Source organism: Ptychodera flava, chromosome 11 (genome assembly GCF_041260155.1).
Source record: "Ptychodera flava strain L36383 chromosome 11, AS_Pfla_20210202, whole genome shotgun sequence".
Classification (NCBI taxonomy): Eukaryota; Metazoa; Hemichordata; class Enteropneusta; family Ptychoderidae; genus Ptychodera; species Ptychodera flava.
Genome location: NC_091938.1, coordinates 2,659,802 through 2,679,531, shown reverse-complemented (window position 1 = coordinate 2,679,531; position 19,730 = coordinate 2,659,802). Strand labels below are relative to the sequence as shown.

Genomic DNA, 19,730 nt, shown 5'->3' with positions numbered 1-19,730 from the left:
GTTTTGCGTAGATCTTGGTTGCATAAATGAAATTTACAAATGAGAATATGCCCATCTTGTGGGCAATGGGGAATTTCAGTGGTGGGGAGAGGTACCGGGGAGCTTGAACTGTTGTGGCGAGAGGGAGTGGGCAGATCACAGATACTGGGTGGCAGTGGACATCATAGTTCAGTGGGACGGTATAGTGGACATCATAGTTCAGTGGGACGGTATATTTTCCACATATGCCACTTTGAGGGCAGCAACGAACAGCTCTACTTTCCCCTCCAAATATTCAAGTCAAGGTCAAAATATGTAAAATCAGTATACCAGCCTTCGAAATATGTTGTGTTATAATTTTGTAAAATTGACGAAATTTCCCAATTGGCAGCACCTGACTACTGGACTCTGGATGTGTTCGGTGCCCACTTGTCCTGGTCGCAAGAATTGCTCGATTGAGGGCGCGCTAGTGATTAACTCGCACCATGAACGTAAAAAGAGACTGCCTTGGAAGCGGGTGAAGTTGCAGTTATCAAACCATTGACTCTAGAGGGGCTACTGTCTGTGCAAAAGAGACAACTACCTTAAGCTTATTGTGATACACTCATTTGCCAATGAGTTATTTGTCTGCAGACAGAGATAAGTTGTTCAGGACAATATTTTGAAGCAAACGTTACATCAAAGCACATGTGATTGTGACATTGGTGTAAATCGCAGTCTCTCCGTCCAGGGTCTACTCTCGTTGTCATGCTCATTGAACTTGTACTAGAATATGGTTCTGAACATATTCGTTGAGGGACTGTGATGAAACATTGTGAAATGCGCTCGTATTTAGATCATGAACTCAGTCACCTGTAATCACTCTCTTCGTCTATGCGTCCCATAGACGTGTGTACATATACCTGAGAAGAACTCAGGCATATGTACACACGTCTATATGGTGCGCATAGACGACGAGCGGAATAGAACACAGGTGACTGTGATCATGAAGATGGAGTAGTGAGTAGCGAGCAATCTATGCTATTATCACAGAGGTGGGGTAGAGAGTAAAACACGCTGGGACCATGGAGGTAGTTGCCAGCATGGAGGTGTAGTTACCTCCATGTTGCCAGCAATGCCATTGTTCCGTAAAATTTACATACTTCCCACATTTTAAACACCACTGAAAGGTATGGAATTATTTAGAGTTTATGGGTATCAGTTTACATAACTAATGGGACAGCTGTTACTTAATTACTCTTGAAGAAATTAAAGTCATTTGAATATTGTGTTAACTCAACAGAAATTGCCAACTGTTAATGTCAATTTTAGAAACATTTGGTTCACCTGAGTGTTACAGACTCTTTCACTCCACAGTCTATGCTCAACGCCTCTCCGGTTTAGCTTTCGATTTTTGGAAGGGGAGCACAGGGGCACAAGGCATTATCAGTAATAGCAAGAGTGTAAAAAAATTAATAAATTTATGATTATGAATACTTTTTATAAAATACTTGTCATTATTGTACAGTTACAAAATTGCCCTACAGCATTCGAATCCTGAATGGTGATCAGTTTTCATGCCAAATTCGCGCAGTTGTACTACAGATCCTGTTATTAATACATTTACGAGTATGAATATTCTTGATAAAAAATTAATATTTCTGTCATTATTGTATAGTTACACAAGTACCCTACAACACTCAAATCCTGACTGATGATCAGTTTTCATGCCAAATGTCTCCCAATTCTACTATGCTGTGTCCTTCACGGTCCCTTTTATCTGAAAAGCAAGTTACGTTAAAATTCTCAGATATTACATGACGACACGTTGCAGATTTTTGTCTCATTGGATTTTCTATCAGTAAGGCTGAGTGAACGTTCCGTCAATACCGCCTGGTGTTTACTCGGCTTTCGGTCCAAGCTCTCTATCAACAATCGTCTGACCATGGATGTAAAATCATAAGCTTACATCACCGGTCTGACAAGCACTAACAAGCTGAGTCGAGGATGAAAGGTGTGTCAATATATATTTCTCTCAGTCGAAAGAAATACCTGCTTTGTGTCAGCCTAATCGTTTGAGTATAGAAGATGAATCAAACGGGAATAATGTTGACATTCAATGAATTGGTATGTATGCTCTGATGAAGTCTGAAGCGGGGAATTCTGACCTACGCATCAAAGTCATTATTGGAACTTTACTCATACTTCTGACAATAACCACGGTTACCCTACCATTTGTCGATCCCTGACTTCTCCAGAGTCTGACAGATTGATTTTATGTAAACTGAATAAACTGAAGGAATGTCGCCAGCGTTCGTATGACTGCATAGCCCTACGACAATAGCGGTAATTATCGCCATGATAAAACAGAGCGTCACAAAGAGTCTGCACTTGCGCGGTCGATTGCCTTAAAACAATTCAAAAATTCTGACCGTTGCTAATTTTAACACGGAAGCTAACAACACGGAAGATTTAATAGAGGAAGTCAACTCGAATTATCAATACTCCAACATAAATCCGTTTTCAACATGCTCATTCTTTTTTGAAGCATATTAATATTCATTGTCATTAATGACTCGACCACTGCCATGTTAGATACCAAGTACAAATGTACTTGCTAAATAAGTGAACTCAATAATACAAAAGCTATCCTACTGGCGTTGCTGTTCACAGACTGCTGGTTGGACAATGCCCCACCTTCCCGATAATACAGAAGTCACAAAAGAAACATCCCATTGTCTAAACTACGGTCTACAAAGAAGTAAAGGGACTGTGGACTAGATAATAGAATGGCTCATATGTAAAACAGTGCCTGTCTACAACCTTGGTAGCTCCATGCTACGACACGCAGTTTCCCTCTTTTTTTTATTTGAGTCTCGGCATGGCAGAAAAAGCAAGGTTGTCTGTAAACCCATGATTACGTCCATGGTTTCACTGACGCTCACTACAGTTGGGGTGAAGTTAGACTGGCCCCCAGTCGCCTGGCTTTTCTCGGCTGAAGTTACTGGCTCTGGCCATGTGGGCCAACGCGTTCAGCCCACGATCTGACAACCGCCTACCATATAGCGTGTCGGTCTGCTGATGTTTAGTTCTTCAATTTATTCAATTTATTCTGTTTTGGTGTTTATATGCTCATAGACTTGGAGCAAGTCTAGGGTGAAGTTTGCGAGGTGTCTTAACACAACTCAATCTTTCTGTCTAGGATTTCCATAGTTAATGATGCGGATGTCCAAGCTCGATTATTGTGAAGTATACTTTTTCCTCAAGACAGTATCTACTGCTTGAAAGTTAAGCTGTTAAATACGCATTTGGATTATATTCTGGACAGATTGCCCACATGTTATCCGTTGTAGCGGGGTGAAAGTTCGAAAGTTTTCAGGGCTGACTTCGAGCATAGACATCCAGCGTGTTGTGTATCATAAGGGTGTCGCAACTTCACCTCTGTACAGAGAATAAGCTGGAACACCTGACCTTTACTGTTCACTGAACAACTCTGTACAAGCTTGAGAAACATATCCACATTTACATTTCTGTATGACATTTATTTCAAATGAGCAATCAGTTGTTTAACCCATGAAACTTGGATACTTTCATGGGCAGGATTTGCAGAAATCGTTTTCTGGGTTTTACTGACCTAGCTTGAGAGTGATAGACACAGGTCTTCTCAGAAAATTGGTTGACGCATCGGTGCTCTCTTTGCCTGAGAGTATTTCTCCAGAGTCTGAATTTACCGGGTCTCTAGCGGTGAGAGATTTGGCCTCGGTCTCAATGAGATGTTACCAGTGAGCATAGGTCTGAGTCAATGATAAAGGTATCAAAATAACACAGGCAAACCCAATTCAGTCAAAGCAAAACGGTGTGTAGGTATCTAAATGTTACATTATTATTTCGGTGCTTATACATGCGGAATATTTAATATTGTGTTCAAAGGTAATTGCATTCGGACCTTGCAAGTATTCTTCCAAGGAAGTACCTAGTGGGCTGTACCATTATTTTTAGGGGTGCCCCGAAGGTGTGAGGGGCTGAATCTTGCCGTTAGACAATTTGCCTAGTTCTAAACTAAGTCATATGTTCTGTATTCTGAACGTCCTTAACTAAGTTCAACAATGTACTAGTTCCATAAATCCTACATGGGAATTGGTTGTTTAAAGTCGTTAGAACTTGCTTGTTCCATGCACCTGTACAGATGCGTTTGCCTGAGTTGAACTATGTACAGAGGAATTACTCAACTCAAGTGCTGCTTTAATAGAATGTGTAAAGAAAGGTGCCAAAACGAATAGGTATTATTCTTGGCAAAAAGTGTTTCTGCTCGACCAAAAAGTTGTCGTAGAATGTGTGAAGTGGGGTGCCAAACGACAAAAGACATTACAAGACAACAAAATTTGCATGGAGTGAATATGGCAAATTTTTCAATAGATGGTCACTTTGCTTTCAGCCATAATGGTATTCTTGCAGTAATTGGAAAGAAACAAACTGTCCTATGACATTTTTAAAATTGTCCAAAAAGACATATACATATACAATTAAAAACTACTGCCACAAGCTCACTATGCTAGTCCAACCCTTCCATTAACACGCGTATTGAGCCCCTCACACCATTATGGCATCCCTAAAAATAATGGTACAGCCCGCTGGGTACTTCTTTTGCAGCATACTTGACACAGGCGCTCCTTTAATAGTTGGGTAGTCTGCTAAGTAGATCGATTTTCGGATCGATCTATTGATCCCGTAGTCGATATGCCCGCCACTGCAACCTAAATATCCAACTAGGTATATGGGAGTGTAGTTCTGAATGTTTTGTGCGAGCGCACGGCCAGTTTACAAATCGGGTGGTGTGTTTTTTTGAGTGACTGTGTTGCACACCTTGTGAATATTTAGGTTGCAGTGGCGGGCATATCGACTACGGGATCAATAGATCGATCCGAAAATCGATCCACTTAGCAGACTACCCAACTAAGGAGCGCCTGTGATACTTGACAAGGTGCTTGCATTCATTGATTATGTGTTTGGTTTGTCGACCATCAAATGCGTCACTCTTGTTTGACCACACAGAGCACCATTCTATTTATTCTCTCCGTGACGGGAAATTGTGCCATAGACCGTGGACACTAGCGAGTTTATGCATATAAGGCAGGTCCCTCCTCAAGACCGCGACCAAAGGTAGGACTTTGGCTAGATAAAGTTATAGGAATGAAATAAAATAAAATATAAATTATGAAGTAGTAATACGTATTGTCTAAAATTATCAGATATAAACGACGATAACAAAAACAACAACAACATCATCATCAACAAAAACAAAAACAACGACAACATCATCATCATCATCATCATCATCAACAACAACAACAACATCATCATCAACAACAACAACAACAACGACAACATCATCATCGTCATGAACAACATCATCATCAACAACAACAACAACAACAACAACAACATCATCACTATCATCGTAATCATCATCATCGTCATGACATCATGATTTTTCAGCCCAGTTGGAAGAAAAAGTGAAAAACGTAGGTGGGAAAGCGTCCTTTTGGTGACAGACCACACGCAACTCAATCAACTTAAAGACAAAAACGAAAAGTGTGGCAAATACATAAAACTTGTCAGCTTAAAAGTATGAAAGACATTGACACTTTTGAAGGGTCACTCTTTTTCACCCCATGGCCCTAGTGTACAAAGGTTTTATCAATCAAATCAGACGAAAATGTGGTGCTCACATACTACAATTGATGAATTGGGAGGGGTCAAATTTTAAAAATTTAATTCGGAGGGGGGGGGGCGCCTTTTACATATCATTTGTGGCGTAAGTGCCACCGACACCCTTCCCATAAAAATTGAATGCTCCCTTAGTAATACCTTAATTTTTTATTTAGTTTTGTGTTTTTCTGTATGAGATGGGTGATCGAAAATGAGAACAGTTCTCAAGATTGCATATTCTTGGTTCCCTTTAAGGAACTGCACAAACATTTCAAGAAAATTACGAGAAATGGCAGTAGGCCTAAAAGCACATTTATATCATTGGTTTTTATCATAAGTGAGTGTGTGTAAAGGACTGGCGGTCCTGGAGACCAACTTGAACCGGTCTCAGAGGTAAACTTAGACCGGTCCTGGAGTGCATTTCCAACAAACTGGGATTCCCAGTGGGGGTTCAGCTACCCTTATTAGCTTTAATACCTCAATATTATTCACAGGTACAAATGTATTAAAGTGTTCTCGGTTGTTTCGGGGACGAGTAATCCTGTAGTTTAAAAATCCATGACAACGATCTAAAATCAACCGGGGTAAGTCTATTTGGATGATCTTTAATACGACACCACAATCAGATTTGGTTTGATTTAGGCCTATGCATAGTGACAGACTGCTATAGGAGGATTCGTGTGGTACATCGTGTCAATTAAGACTGTAGTCTTTCATATCATGAATCACTCTCTGTCTCATGATTTCATTTCAGGGCAAAGGATGATCGAAAACGTACACGTTTTAATAACAATAAACGCGTTGTTTGGCCTACCTCAATTCTCCAATTGCCAACGGAAAATGAGCGTTGCTCTGCTTTTCTTTCGAAAGAAATTACTGAAGAATTATTTAATTTTCAGCTCATTTTTACGAAAGTGGCTTCATGGGAAGGAATTATTCTTGAGAAAGAATTAACGGAATGCATGGTACAGTTCACCAATATTCCAGGTGACGCATATGATTAACCAAGCCAACCAATGGCAGTGTCTCCTCACTGCATTTATTAGTCCCATTCGCACCTTTATATTGACTTGAACTTGTTCGCTCTCGCCCGTACGCTGCAGAATGCTTGGCGCCTGTTAGCACAGCAAACTCCACGAGCTGCTCGCTGATTTGGATGGTCTGTCGCCAACTTACAGCAGCATTATGTCAGGAACTAACAAGGTGAGTGTACAAAGCGTTGAATCATGGTGTATTGCCACTATTTTTTACATCCATGATTGCCGTAAATGCACATCAATAACATAACATGGGTATAAATTACCGATACCGGGCGCAGCGCATGCACAACACGCGTACGCATTGCTTTAATCCAGAAAACGCCCTAATATAAGTGCCTCATGCATGTGTGTAGCACTATTAAATCGTCGACAAGTGAAAGTTTGTACCCGAACTTGAAGAGTGTGCAAATTTTGATATTGCCTAGACGTCATGTACCAATTATGATCCCATGTACCGTCAAAATTCCCATCCATGTATTGGTGACCTAGATTCAAATGCATTGCCTTCACATGCACTTTCACTTCAATGACGCCGGCTCTGCACACATATGCCATGCAACGATCATGTGTACCTCATCCGTTCATAACGTTCACGCATGTGCAGTATTGCATAACTTCCATCTACGCCGAGGGCCTGGTACACAGTACCACCGGCACACAACTTTTTGTTTATTTTCCCCAAAATATCAACAACTTTTACTCTCATTTTCGTAGCACTCTTTTTAACCCCATGTCAATGTTTACCTGGCATGCCCCAAATGTCAGTCACACGTTCATGGTCGGATTAGCCTAATACAACTCCAGTTTTTGTTCAGAGAAGGCGGGGGAGAGGTTTGGGGTGCTTAAAGTTTCGAACATTGCTTTGGTATTCATCTTCTCGCAGACGATTTCATTTACTGCAAGACAACTTCTCTTATTAATGATTTCTCAATTTTAAGTCCATGACAATTATTCTAATCTCATGCTCTTGCTTTTTTTCGTTACGGAAGTTACGGAACTCTGATGTAGAAAAGCTCAACTTTCTGTAATCTTCCATCGAAATCTATTCCAATCGTTAGGCCTACATATTTGACAGTCTCTCATCCATGTACAGCGTCATGTCTACTTTCTCAACGCATTCCTGTGGTTTTTCTTTCTTATCCTGTATGTCCCTCTTTTATCTTTATTATAAAGCTGTTTTCGCACCGCTCTATGAAATGGTATGTAAAATGAACTTGTCTCAGAGCTTTTAACGTTGTTAGTTTTTGGAACCTCATATCTTGCAATTTGTTAACTAAATCGGTAATAACATTTTTGCGAAAGATTTTTCTTATTTCCGAGTGAAAAAACACTGAAAGTATAGTGATTCTGTCGGTTGCAAGATCTGTTTGTCTTGAAATTGTGAGATGAAAACCTTCAAGACATTGTTGTCTTGTCTAATATTTATTTGCACTTTAACAATTGTTCCTGTGTGAGCAATAAAGCTCATTATTCGCCAGTTTCTTTGTTAATTTCACTGAGAAGAAGCGTTCTTCCAAATTTAGACATTGCCTCGTTTGCACCTTAAACCACGAATGTTCTTGTCCAGATAAGCGTCACTTTCATGACTGTATTTAAAACGGCCGCAAGAAAACTAGGTCACGCGACTATGGTATCGCCTACGGCAAATGGTGCGTTACCTATAGCGACGCCATTATGTTGCAGTGACGTAGTTATTTAAACTCTTTTGATGTCAAGGTGAAATACTGTTTGTCAATACAGAATTTTACAAGCGAAAACATATTAATAGAAAGTCTTGTCACACAACTGAAGAGCACAATGCACGTATTGAGTATACCAATGAATGCAAACTATATGCATATTTCTTTATATCGATACATCCATTCAGCGATCTAGAATTCCGGCAATCGCACTCACAAAGACCGACCTCTTTTCCTGGCCGAGAGACAATAACCTGCCAAAAGCTAAAAACTGCAACAAGAGGCCTAGAGTGTTTTACGTCCAGATATACCATTCTAAAGTACTGCTGGACTGAAAGATCCGTCGCTCGAGGGCACTCTATGCGCTCCCCCTCTTTTTTTGTGAGAGGGGGAGCGCAGAGAGCGCCCTCGTGCGACGGATCTTTCAGTCTAAAGTATTGCAGAATCGATGAAATTTTGACAAGGGATATTGAAAGCTGTCCGCTGATGACAGTCATAATTATACAGTATCACCTTACGCCAAGCATTACCCGACCACACTACTTTCTACAAAAATGTCTCCTTTTCTGATACCAAGTTTCGTCTAACCCCCCCCCCCACAAACAAAACGTCTGGCCTCCCCTACCTTCCATTGTGGTATTTATCCCCTCAGGATAAGGATCATACATAGTCTACACGAGTATGTTCATATTTATATATCAGGCATTAACGGGGCATTTCTAGTATTCCTCCTTCGGGGAAGACAAAGCAATCTCGTGGTTGTGCTGAAGGACATGAAACAAATGATATTATTCAACCCATGTGCGTCACGTAAGTTGCCAACAGTTGCTAGAAATTGAGTAAAAATAGACACCCACTTCTTGGATGGAAATAATCGCCGGTCACCAAGGCAAACCGGTTAGGCCGAGCGGACACCTTGTTGGCTACACTTTTCTTGTCTCATTTTCGAGTCATGGTGGAACGACGCGATATCTTTTGCCTTTTATTATCCCATGACCACTGCAATCACAACATGGCCGATGTAAAAGCGAAACTGTCCGTTACCTTTAAATACAGATATTAAAGAATATTGGACAGCTGCTTTTCGAGTAAAATTCCAAAGTCATCTTTGCTTTCACATCAGCATTTTAAAACACCCTATTCTAATAAAGTATTCAGGGCTCGAAATTAACTTTTTCCCCTGGTAGTCCCACTGGGCTACCATTTTCTGAAGTTGGTAGCCCAGTGATAAGGTCTGGTAGTCCATGCATGAAGGAAGAGGTTTTTTTGTAAAGGATATTTTTATTCATATCTAGACAATGAAAGATTTATTTTGCATGATTCTATCCAGGAAGTGAATTTTCTAGTCATTGACATCAATACCTGCATATCATAGCCTCAGGAGAACGGTATAGCATGTGTAGTGGACAACGGTGACGCCTCAAAGTTTGAGACCCGACCTATTCACACATACACAGAGCTTATATGCAAATTTTGATGTTTGTCATGACATCAACTTTTCAGTCAGCACATGCAAACATAGCATGGCTAAATAGATTTGCCATGAATTTCAGGATGACAACTTGGTACAATCATGTCCTCAATACTTTCGTGGCAATTTTGGCTATATTTCTCCACCAAAGTACACTTTCATGGGATGATCTCGTACACTTCGGAAAGCGTAATTTCTGGATGGCCCGACAGCTTTTTCTTTGCAGTTTGAATAATTTTGTGTTTAATTGCGATTGATACATTGTGATTGTGATTGTGATAGTAAATAACTATGAAAATGAATTTTCATTGGCGATCATTTCCCGAGCCTGTCATCCAAGTACATCAGTTCAGATAATGATATTTTATTGAAAGTTTTTCGCAACAAATGCGACTGCACTGTCGCCTTTTAACTTGCATTACAAAGTCATGCATGGTCTAGCCTTTCTGTGTCTAGCTTTGTTGACTGTATGAACGTCGGTCATCTCACCGCGATCAACATCATGTCACCCATTGTCCAAGGCTTTGGTAGTCCATGTTGGCTACCATTTCATGGGTTTTGGTAGCCCCAGGGAAACTTGGTAGTCTGTGGACGCGGGACTACCGCTAATTTCGAGCCCTGTATATATATCTCAATTATCAAACTTCTACAAATGCACAGATGTTTTTCTTTTAAATTGGGGCAAATTATTCATAGTGTTCTCGTAGACAACCATGTATAGTGAATCAACATGTCGTTGAAATGTTAATAGTTTGCCCAGTAGACTCCCATGTAATATAATTTGATATTTTGGGTTGAAATGTTGCACACTTAGTTTAGAACACGATTGGAACTAATTTGGGATGATTTGATTTTCATATTTTGCAAATTTCTCAAAAGTTTTAGGTCCCATATAGCTGAATGTTGCAATATAGCAAATTACTCATAAAAACAAGAGTGTAATATAAAAAGAAAAGCAGATGAGATAACATTTGTAGATTAAATCGACATTACTTCACCATCCAATTATCCCAAATTAGTTCCAATCGTGTTTTAGGGAATACGAGTTGAGGTACCAGTTTGTATCGTAATGCTTTCAGTAACTGAACCGGACGCACCAAGGTGTTGATTGTAAGCACCACTTTAGATTTTTATAACAAGATGGCAAACATAACGTTCAAAGTTTCGAATTCTGTTTATGCTGGGTACTTTCTCTACAAAGTCATTAATTTTTCTAAACTTACATAGCTGCAAAATTATTACCATTTAAACAATGGTCATCACATGGAATTTTCCGTCAGTCTTCGATCGTTTCTAATAAGATTAAACAAGATTACACCATGTAATACTCCGTTCTCGATTGATCTCATTCGAGTTTTCACCAATAATCAGGTGTGACGGCATGACGCTATCTCCTCCTCCTTCACTCGCCTTGACCACGTAAGAAACGCTGGGAGATAAATCTGTACAAGAGAGGGCGCTACAGAATCGCTATATCGGCGACATCTCGCCGCCTTACAGTCGTGCAAAAAATGGTGACCCTCCCCAAAGGTTTGCGTGAAATTGCATGCCCCTTCAGAAATGCTTACGCAAACAGTGGTGACCCACCCCGAAAACACCGCCCCCGTAATTTCTGTCCAGTCCCTGAGAACACATGGTGGGGCTGTGATGAGAATAAAGCGATTTGCATCATGGTTAAGTTGGCATCCGCATTTCAATAATTTTCCTATTTGTTGCAAATTGGACTGACGTTCATGTTAAAGTCGTGCGGCATCAGTAAGGCATTAAATGGACAAAGTCGGCCATTTTACTTGAATTTTGTTTGATACGAGATACAGCTTATATTGTTTGACATGTTGAAATATACTGAATGAATGGGTGATCATGCATATACTCGACCCTAGTTTTAGACACGATACATGAAACCACTGCGAAAATGAATTAATGGTCATGACCAGTAATTCATTTTCGCGATGGTTTCATTTCATTTGTCTAAAACCGGGGTCAAACATATGCATGGTCACCCATTCATTCAGTATCTTTCAACACGTCAGACAATATAAGTGGTATCTCGTATCAACAAAATCCAAGAAAAATGGCCGACTTTGTCCCTTTAAAACAGGTCCAACCTACGTGTATTGGTATTTTTGAAATTCATGCGATAATTATTCCGCGCTTTCAAGTCTTGGCATGGGAATGTGATATCTCAGATGTACAGAAAGTTGGATGGTCAATACTTGTTGAGCCAAAAGTTGATAATAAGTGATTCGTTGCGTGTGTGTTAATTAATATGACGTGTTTACTTTAAAAAAGTCACATTATGACTGTTACATTCAGTAATGATATTTTGTATTTAGTGAAGAGTATTTTCTGTGTTGAATAAAAATCCACTAGTTTCTTGGTATGTTTACCAATATATTTTAGTTTTTTGAGTTTTTCTCTAAACAGTTTTACTGTACATGTGTCCATGGTACCTTCCATGTAAAAAACAATCGTTACAAATAAAATCAGGGAACTGCAAATCTGCATGTATTGAATTCAGGGATATGGAAAGGGTATGAACCCCTTTCAACATCATGTCTCACACTCTTCAAGAAATTCTTATCAAAAGAGACAGAAATGGCCAAACGGTTTCCGGACATGCCGTCTCTGTCCATTAAGGAATTCGAATCTGCCATTGGGTCTGACTCCAAGTTCTGTCTTTTCTCCCAGACACTTGACACCTCCAGTGTCCAAACTGATGGCAGTTACAACATTGACGTGAGTGCGGGTTTTGGCCAGGAGTCATCGGTGGACAACCCAGCCTTTACACCTGACACCAATGGGACGTCGGGAATCAAGTCATGGCCCGACTCCTCCACATTAAGCACCCCGACTCAAAATGGAATGAAGATTCCTAAAAAAACCAAAGAAGAGGAAAAGAAAGAAGAGGAGGATGACCCATGGGCGTTACCGGAGCTGAAGGACACCGATACACCATGGTCAGGTGACGGTCTTTTTAATGTTACAGAGTAATTCACTTTGACGTCAACTTTGCTGTAATTGCGTAATACTGACACTTGTTATCTTTGGCCTTGTAACCAATAAGTTAAGAACCCGTAAACGAGGCCATAAAATGGTGCTGATATCACAGTCACCTGTGGTCTATTCCGCTCTGCGTCTATGCGCCCCATAGACGCGTGTACATGTGCCTGAGCAGGCATATGTACACACGTCTATGGGGCGCATAGAAGCAGAGCGGAATAGACCACAGGTGACTGTGATGATATTGACGTAGCAGTGTGAGAGGGTTTTGATCACGCATGATCCACATGTACAGTGGATGATGTGACGAGTTTACAGTTTAATTTACTGTAAATATCCACTGTACAGATTGTACATAGATAGGAGGCGTCTTTACCAACACAAGCAGCGAAGGGATAACACCTAGCAGGATGTAACATCCATGTTTAAGAAATAAAAGGTGTTATCTTTGATGAAAGTGACACGCTTATCTGTTTCTGTATCCCAACAGCCTCTTGCTACCTATTTCCCGAAGGTAGACGGTTAGCAGTAGTAATAAACTTAGATAAATATAATACAGGAGTATTTTTTCATAGATAGTAGAAGTCTCGCTTCTATCGTCTATGATTTGTAGTGCTTTCGTTTGCACAGGTATTCATCATTTGAAATCACCCAAAGGTCACCAAAAGTCTCACTTTTTACAACAAATCTATTTTCTGCCCCTTTTTATCCACAGATCTGAGTACAGCCGGTAAATGCCAGAGAGTATTTCTCAATGCAATATCGAAACCGATCTTACTGTTGGGACTTCTCTATCTATTCATCTGTTCGCTGGATTTCCTAAGTTCTGCTTTCCGTCTACTCGGTGGTAAGACCGCAGGAGAAGTCATCGGAAGCAGTATCGTAGCAACGAATCCCATCTGTGGAGTCATGGTCGGTATCCTAGCAACCGTTCTCGTTCAGAGTTCAAGTACAACAACGTCTATCGTCGTTTCAATGGTAGCATCTGGCAGTAAGTATTAAACGAAAGTGTTTTCCCCACTTGTTTTGACACGACAAACTTTTTATATAGGTTCTTAGCATTGGATTCTGGAAGGAAATGAAACTTTTTTCTTTTTTTTTTGTCTCTTTGCTTTCCCGTTTTTGTTCTGTCTTAAAGTGAAATACAAGATACTTTTTCGTTTACAGACCCCAGCCATTTTTGTAGGGTATTTGCATTGACCGCCCCCTCGTCCCTTTATTAATCTTTCTAGAGTATAAACTTGTTGACATGTCGCACACTAAGGACCAAGGACACCAATTGCGCATTCTCTTTTTTAAACCTATGAAATTTCCAAGGTAGAACGCGTCTCGGGGACAGATATTCGGGCTCTCAAAGTTTTACAGTTCTTTTCTTATCTACCAATTACGGGGGTTCATTTTAAAGCTTTTGGTGTAAGAGAACTTTTCACCGTCTTAGTTTTTCCAAAATCGAAAATTTTATTTTTCTCCATAGAGTTAACACAGGGATGGCGGCCATTTTGAATTTCAAACATTCATAAATCTTGGGTAATTTGTATCTCCAGTACCAAAATTTGCGCGGTGAACCCCGACATTTATTCTTGATTTTGAAAGAGAATGGGCGAAATATTCGTTGAGGAAAGTTTGAGCAAAAGCTTAAGTCTTTCACTTTCAAGGCACATGCTACCTCAAGAACGTGTACATCATCACCTACCCACGCATACTGGCCCAACAGTTGCTTGGCTTTTCTCGGGCGTACGCATTATGCAGTAGTTTGACGGTTTAACGGTTCACCCCAGGATCTAAGCAGTCTACTAAAGTATATAGCTACAATATCTTGATCACACTACATCAAGGCGACAATCTGAATAATTTTATTCCTTTGATTAACTCGTCTTTATATATTTATAAGCTTATGTCCACAGACTTGGTGCAAGTTTACTATCAGCGCTTTTCTCTCCCTTTGCAATTCTTGAATTCTTGATATCACACAGTGTCACTCAACAAACATAAATTGCTTGTAGACCGTATCAGGGCAATCGGTCAACAACACGCAATATATAAATGAAATTACAAGAAAGAAATGCTAAAACGCCCATCACCGCAATCTATGGTGTCAGGTAAATGAATCACAAATGATGAACTCAAACATTTATTCCGTCGAATTATTGCTACCACGTTCAAATTGTCCGGTTTGATTGTATCATCCTCTGATACAACGATTTGTGTCCGTTCGATGATTTAATGGCTTTCTTTTCCGTCATCCAACAGTTCTTAAGGTGGAGCCAGCCATCCCTATGATAATGGGAGCAAACATCGGCACGTCTGTCACCAACACAATCGTATCCGTGTTCCATCTGCGGGACAGAGGCGAGTTCCGCAGGGCGTTCGCAGGGGCCACCGTGCATGACATGTTCAACTGGCTCGCCGTCCTGGTCCTACTGCCGATCGAGCTCATTAGCGGATACCTGTATCGACTGACAGATGCCATCGTGAGGAGTATGCACCTGCAGACCAACGAAGAGGTCGACGTGGAATTGCTGAAAGTCATCACTAAACCTTTCACTGAGTTGGTTGTACAGGTAAGAATTAGCAGAAAAAAAGAAAGGTTTCTGGTCATTGTTTGAAAGGAATCTTACGTCAATTCTTTTAAAAACAAATGATAGTAGCAATGGTTGTGGTGCCTTATCTCAGACTGAAGCTTGATGCGCAGAACAAGATTAAAGTGAAAATGATGAAAAAAAATCACTCTTTAATGACATGTTTTAAAAGATTGATTAATTCTTTAGAAGAATCAGATGACGCAGGTTAATCTAATAGATGGGGCATGGTGAATGCCAACGATCAACGCACCTTTTATTGGTGGCCATTTGCATCTCACGAAACGATGAGTCATTTTACCCTTATAGCCACATTTCGCTTTCAACTTGGAATACGCCAGGCAACATCGGCAACAATATAAAACTCTTAAAACTTGAGCGAGTCCTTGCAATAAAACGCTCTCTGTCTCTCTGTCTCTGTCTGTCTCTGTCTGTCTCTCTCTCTCTCTCTCTCTCTCTCTCTCTCTCTCTCTCTCTCTCTCTCAGATTGACAAAGGCGTCATTAAAGCCATTGCACAGGGGGACGAAGACGCAGAACAGAAGAGTCTTGTCAAGGAGTGGTGTGATGGAGACGAAATTGACATCGTAACCAATGTTACAAAATTGACCAATGTAACGAGGATCATCAATAACGAGACCGTAGTGGTTGAAGAGGAAGTCGTTCGTCAAGTCTTTGAAAAGGGAACAGAAGATGTCAAATGTGAGTCAGCATCACAATATTTGATAAGAATTAACATTTGTTTTGTTCAGTATATTAAAAATTATTCCGATTTCTTCTTATTTCTTGAGAGTTCTCTGCGAAAAGTTAGTACTCGCATTAAAGAAAACAATGTTAGTTTAAAGGGACATTAGCTGTAACTTTTGACTAATTTTTCACTACTCTCTATTCACTACTCTGTATGTATTAACTACAGAATTTTACTATAATCCGATCATCATGACCAATGCCCGGTGTCCTGGTTGCCAACTCAGCCTGTATATGTGAAATGACCATTGTTATTGTTGATAAATGTATTCTCGTCCGGACCTGAATACAAAATTTAAACAATAACAATGCAGATTATACTCATATAGGGTATATTTATGAGCTAAATATTAGGAATTTCTCCGTGGTTCAGGGATTCAAACCAGAAACTGCAGATGATACACAGAACCAACAAAATAAAAAAATGACCAAAGTTACAGCTAATGGATCTTTAAGGGATGTGTACATGTTTTATCAATATTATTTACAACCGATAAATCTCTGACAGTGAAAAAAAACTCAATTGGAAACAAAAAACCAACACACAAACCAAACAAAACATGAGAACATCACAAAACGTGAACTATTTGCAGAATGTTTTTCGAGCAAAAAGTTTGCTTTGCAAGGAATGTGACGAGTCATCGTATCTACTTACCGCATAAACACATCTTATCTACTTTTGGTAAAGAACATTAGTATTTTGAGCTGTATTCAGCCATAGACTCTCGAGAGTCTATGATTCAGCTAATAAATAGACAAAATAAATTCAAAGTAACCTCTTTTACTGTTTGTCATTACTTGCAGGTTCGTTCCTGTTCAGCAACACTGGACTTTCAGATGCCGCTCTAGGAACCATTATCCTGATACTAGCACTGGTTATTCTCTGTGTCTGTCTTGTGTTGATCGTCAAACTCCTTCACTCTTTACTAAAGGGACAATTCGCAGCTCTCATCAAAAAAGTCATAAACTCCGATTTCCCAGGTCGCCTAGCGTGGTTGACAGGTTACATCGCTATTTTGGTGGGTGCAGGCCTAACCATGCTGGTCCAAAGTAGTTCAATCTTCACATCTGCCATGACTCCCCTCGTCGGAATCGGTGTCGTTTCTATTGAGCGGATGTATCCATTCACTCTGGGGGCAAATGTTGGTACAACATTCACTGCAATTCTTGCTGCCTTGGCCAGTTCTGGCGGGAAACTCGCATCGGCTCTTCAAATTGCCCTATGTCATTTCTTTTTCAACATTACCGCTATCATTATATGGTATCCCGTTCCAATTATGCGCAGAGTACCCATTAAGTTAGCAAAAATCAATGGCAACACAACAGCAAAATATCGCTGGTTTGCCTTTTTTTATCTGTTTCTTATGTTCTTCATTTTTCCCGCTGCCCTTTTCGGTCTTTCCCTTGCCGGCTGGATTTGGCTCGGCATTTTCGGGGGAATATTTATCCTTCTTTTTACTTTCGTCGTCATCGTCAACCTATTGCAGTCAAATCGCCCTGGATGCCTTCCGAAGGTTTTGCGAAGCTGGGACTTTCTACCGACATGGATGCACTCGTTGGAACCTCTGGATGGTATTCTCAGGAGAATTTTCCATTGCTGCAACTGCTGTGCCAGATGTAGGAAGCAAACTTACGCTCTTCGGGATCCAGAGTCTAACGTCAATGTCAATGTAGTCTTCCAACCTGATGAACAGACTTCTTTTTAAAAATACCTTTGAAATTGCATGACTTTTGTCAGGAACTTAAGTAAGGGATTGGGTGGGGGCGCACATCATTTGGAAATCCAAACTGTTTGTGGTGTTTTGTTGTCGTTATTGTTTTTGTTATTCCGTGCGATTGTCTGTGCTTGCATTCAAAAGAACATTGAAAAGGAAGTGAGAGGAAATTTTGTCGCAATCGTTTCTGGCAATGTAAATGAATAAATGAACAGCACTGCGTAGAGATATTGTAACACGTAAAGGCCTTACATGTAACAAACAATTGTTGATTTGCTTTCGTTGTCAGGAAAACCAACAAGAGTATTCTTCCATCTGTTAATTCATGGTCCCTCTGGTGAACATGGTTACTTCAAACTCACTCATTTCTTAGAAAGCTCTACAAGAATGATCCTCAGCTCCCTTAAGTTCATCTCATTACTTTACTGCAATGTATGATGTATAGTGTTCCAAGAACCGACGTCCTCATGTCACGTGACAACTTCCAGTGTTTGATTATTATTTTCTGAACGTTCTGCCAACGTCAGCATAATTCAAAATAATGTCTCATCGTCATACTGCCAATATTTTTCTCACCTATCACAAACCAAACTAATTGAATTTTTTTGTCATATCGAAAATACTGTGGAGTTACAGTTATGTGAACTTTTTATAAGCTTACATGTTTGAAACATGAAGTTGCATATCCAAGCGGTAATTTTTATTTCGTGACATTGATCATGGCTGGGTGATGAACTTAATGAGAAAAAAAATCAAAATTTCTTCGTTAGCACTATTGTTTCTGGAAATGTGAATGTAAAGTCTAACATATAAAGCTAGACTTTTGGTTTCGTTTTTCTTCTCTTGTTTAGAATGCAAGCGGTGACTTTGATGCAAGACTTTTACTGCGCATGTCATGTCCAGTAACAGTCTTGCATTGGTTAAGATTTGAACACTACTTTTGAAAATTGTCCGGTCTGTATTTTTATATTACGTATTGTGGGACATTGAGAAGGAAACTGCATGTGTCCGCTTTATTTTAATAACCAACTTAATATATTTCACATGTGTATGTAGGTACTAGAAGGTTGATACATTTCAAACAAAAGAATTCTGAACTTCGATCAACGATGATGTAGATAGACGTGGAGTTTGCAATTATACATTCCGGTCAATACTTTATGATTTTTGTAAATTTGACAGTATCTGTATTTTCACAATAAAAATCCTTGTAAGTTTAATTTTTCGTCGACGTTATGAGTATTTGCCAATATGCTGTTAGGCACGTATTTGAAATATTTGGTTTGCGACAACGCTTTAGTGATGCAAAACGAAGCAAAATGCTGCACAGGAGATACATTTCCGAAGTAAAGAATAAACTTGAAAAAGGGTCTTTGGAAAGGAAAACTCGAGGACAGTAATACATTAAGGGAAATTTCATGTGAAAAGTGTGTAGCAAAAATCCTTAAAGGTTGGTTACTAGGTATACAAGCGCGTGCACACTTATCAACAAACTTTCTTTCAAATTTTCGCTTTGGCGCCTGTTATCACTGTTATCGTATTCATTTACCCTGCAACTTGGGGTTAATTTTTCAAAACTTGGCCTTCTCAAAGGAAAATTTTGTTATTCTTGTACAAATAATTCCAAAACCTTAATATTTTGTTGTGAATATTATCAATCCTGGAATTCTGACGTCATCGGGAATCTGACCAGTAGAAGGGAGGTATAGCCATAGTATAGGGACTACACGCCGTCGGACGCGACTACTGATTGCAATCATCATTTAGATGGATGTAAAACTAATTAGGAAAAGTTTCAAATACACACTGAAGCTTGGCGTTATGATTATAA

At 39.8% G+C, this 19,730-nt stretch overlaps 1 protein-coding gene across 1 annotated transcript; it reads left to right on the top strand.

Moving 5' to 3' along the window:
• The first annotated feature begins 6,711 nt into the window (after positions 1-6,711).
• Positions 6,712-19,119, top strand: LOC139143255 (sodium-dependent phosphate transport protein 2B-like). Its single transcript, XM_070713441.1, has 6 exons — positions 6,712-6,870; positions 12,549-12,822; positions 13,576-13,851; positions 15,111-15,421; positions 15,926-16,139; positions 16,989-19,119. Exons 1-6 carry the CDS (start codon positions 6,853-6,855, stop codon positions 17,888-17,890), a joined length of 1,995 nt encoding a protein of 664 aa, XP_070569542.1. The 5' UTR covers positions 6,712-6,852; the 3' UTR covers positions 17,891-19,119.
• Positions 19,120-19,730: the final 611 nt, after the last annotated feature.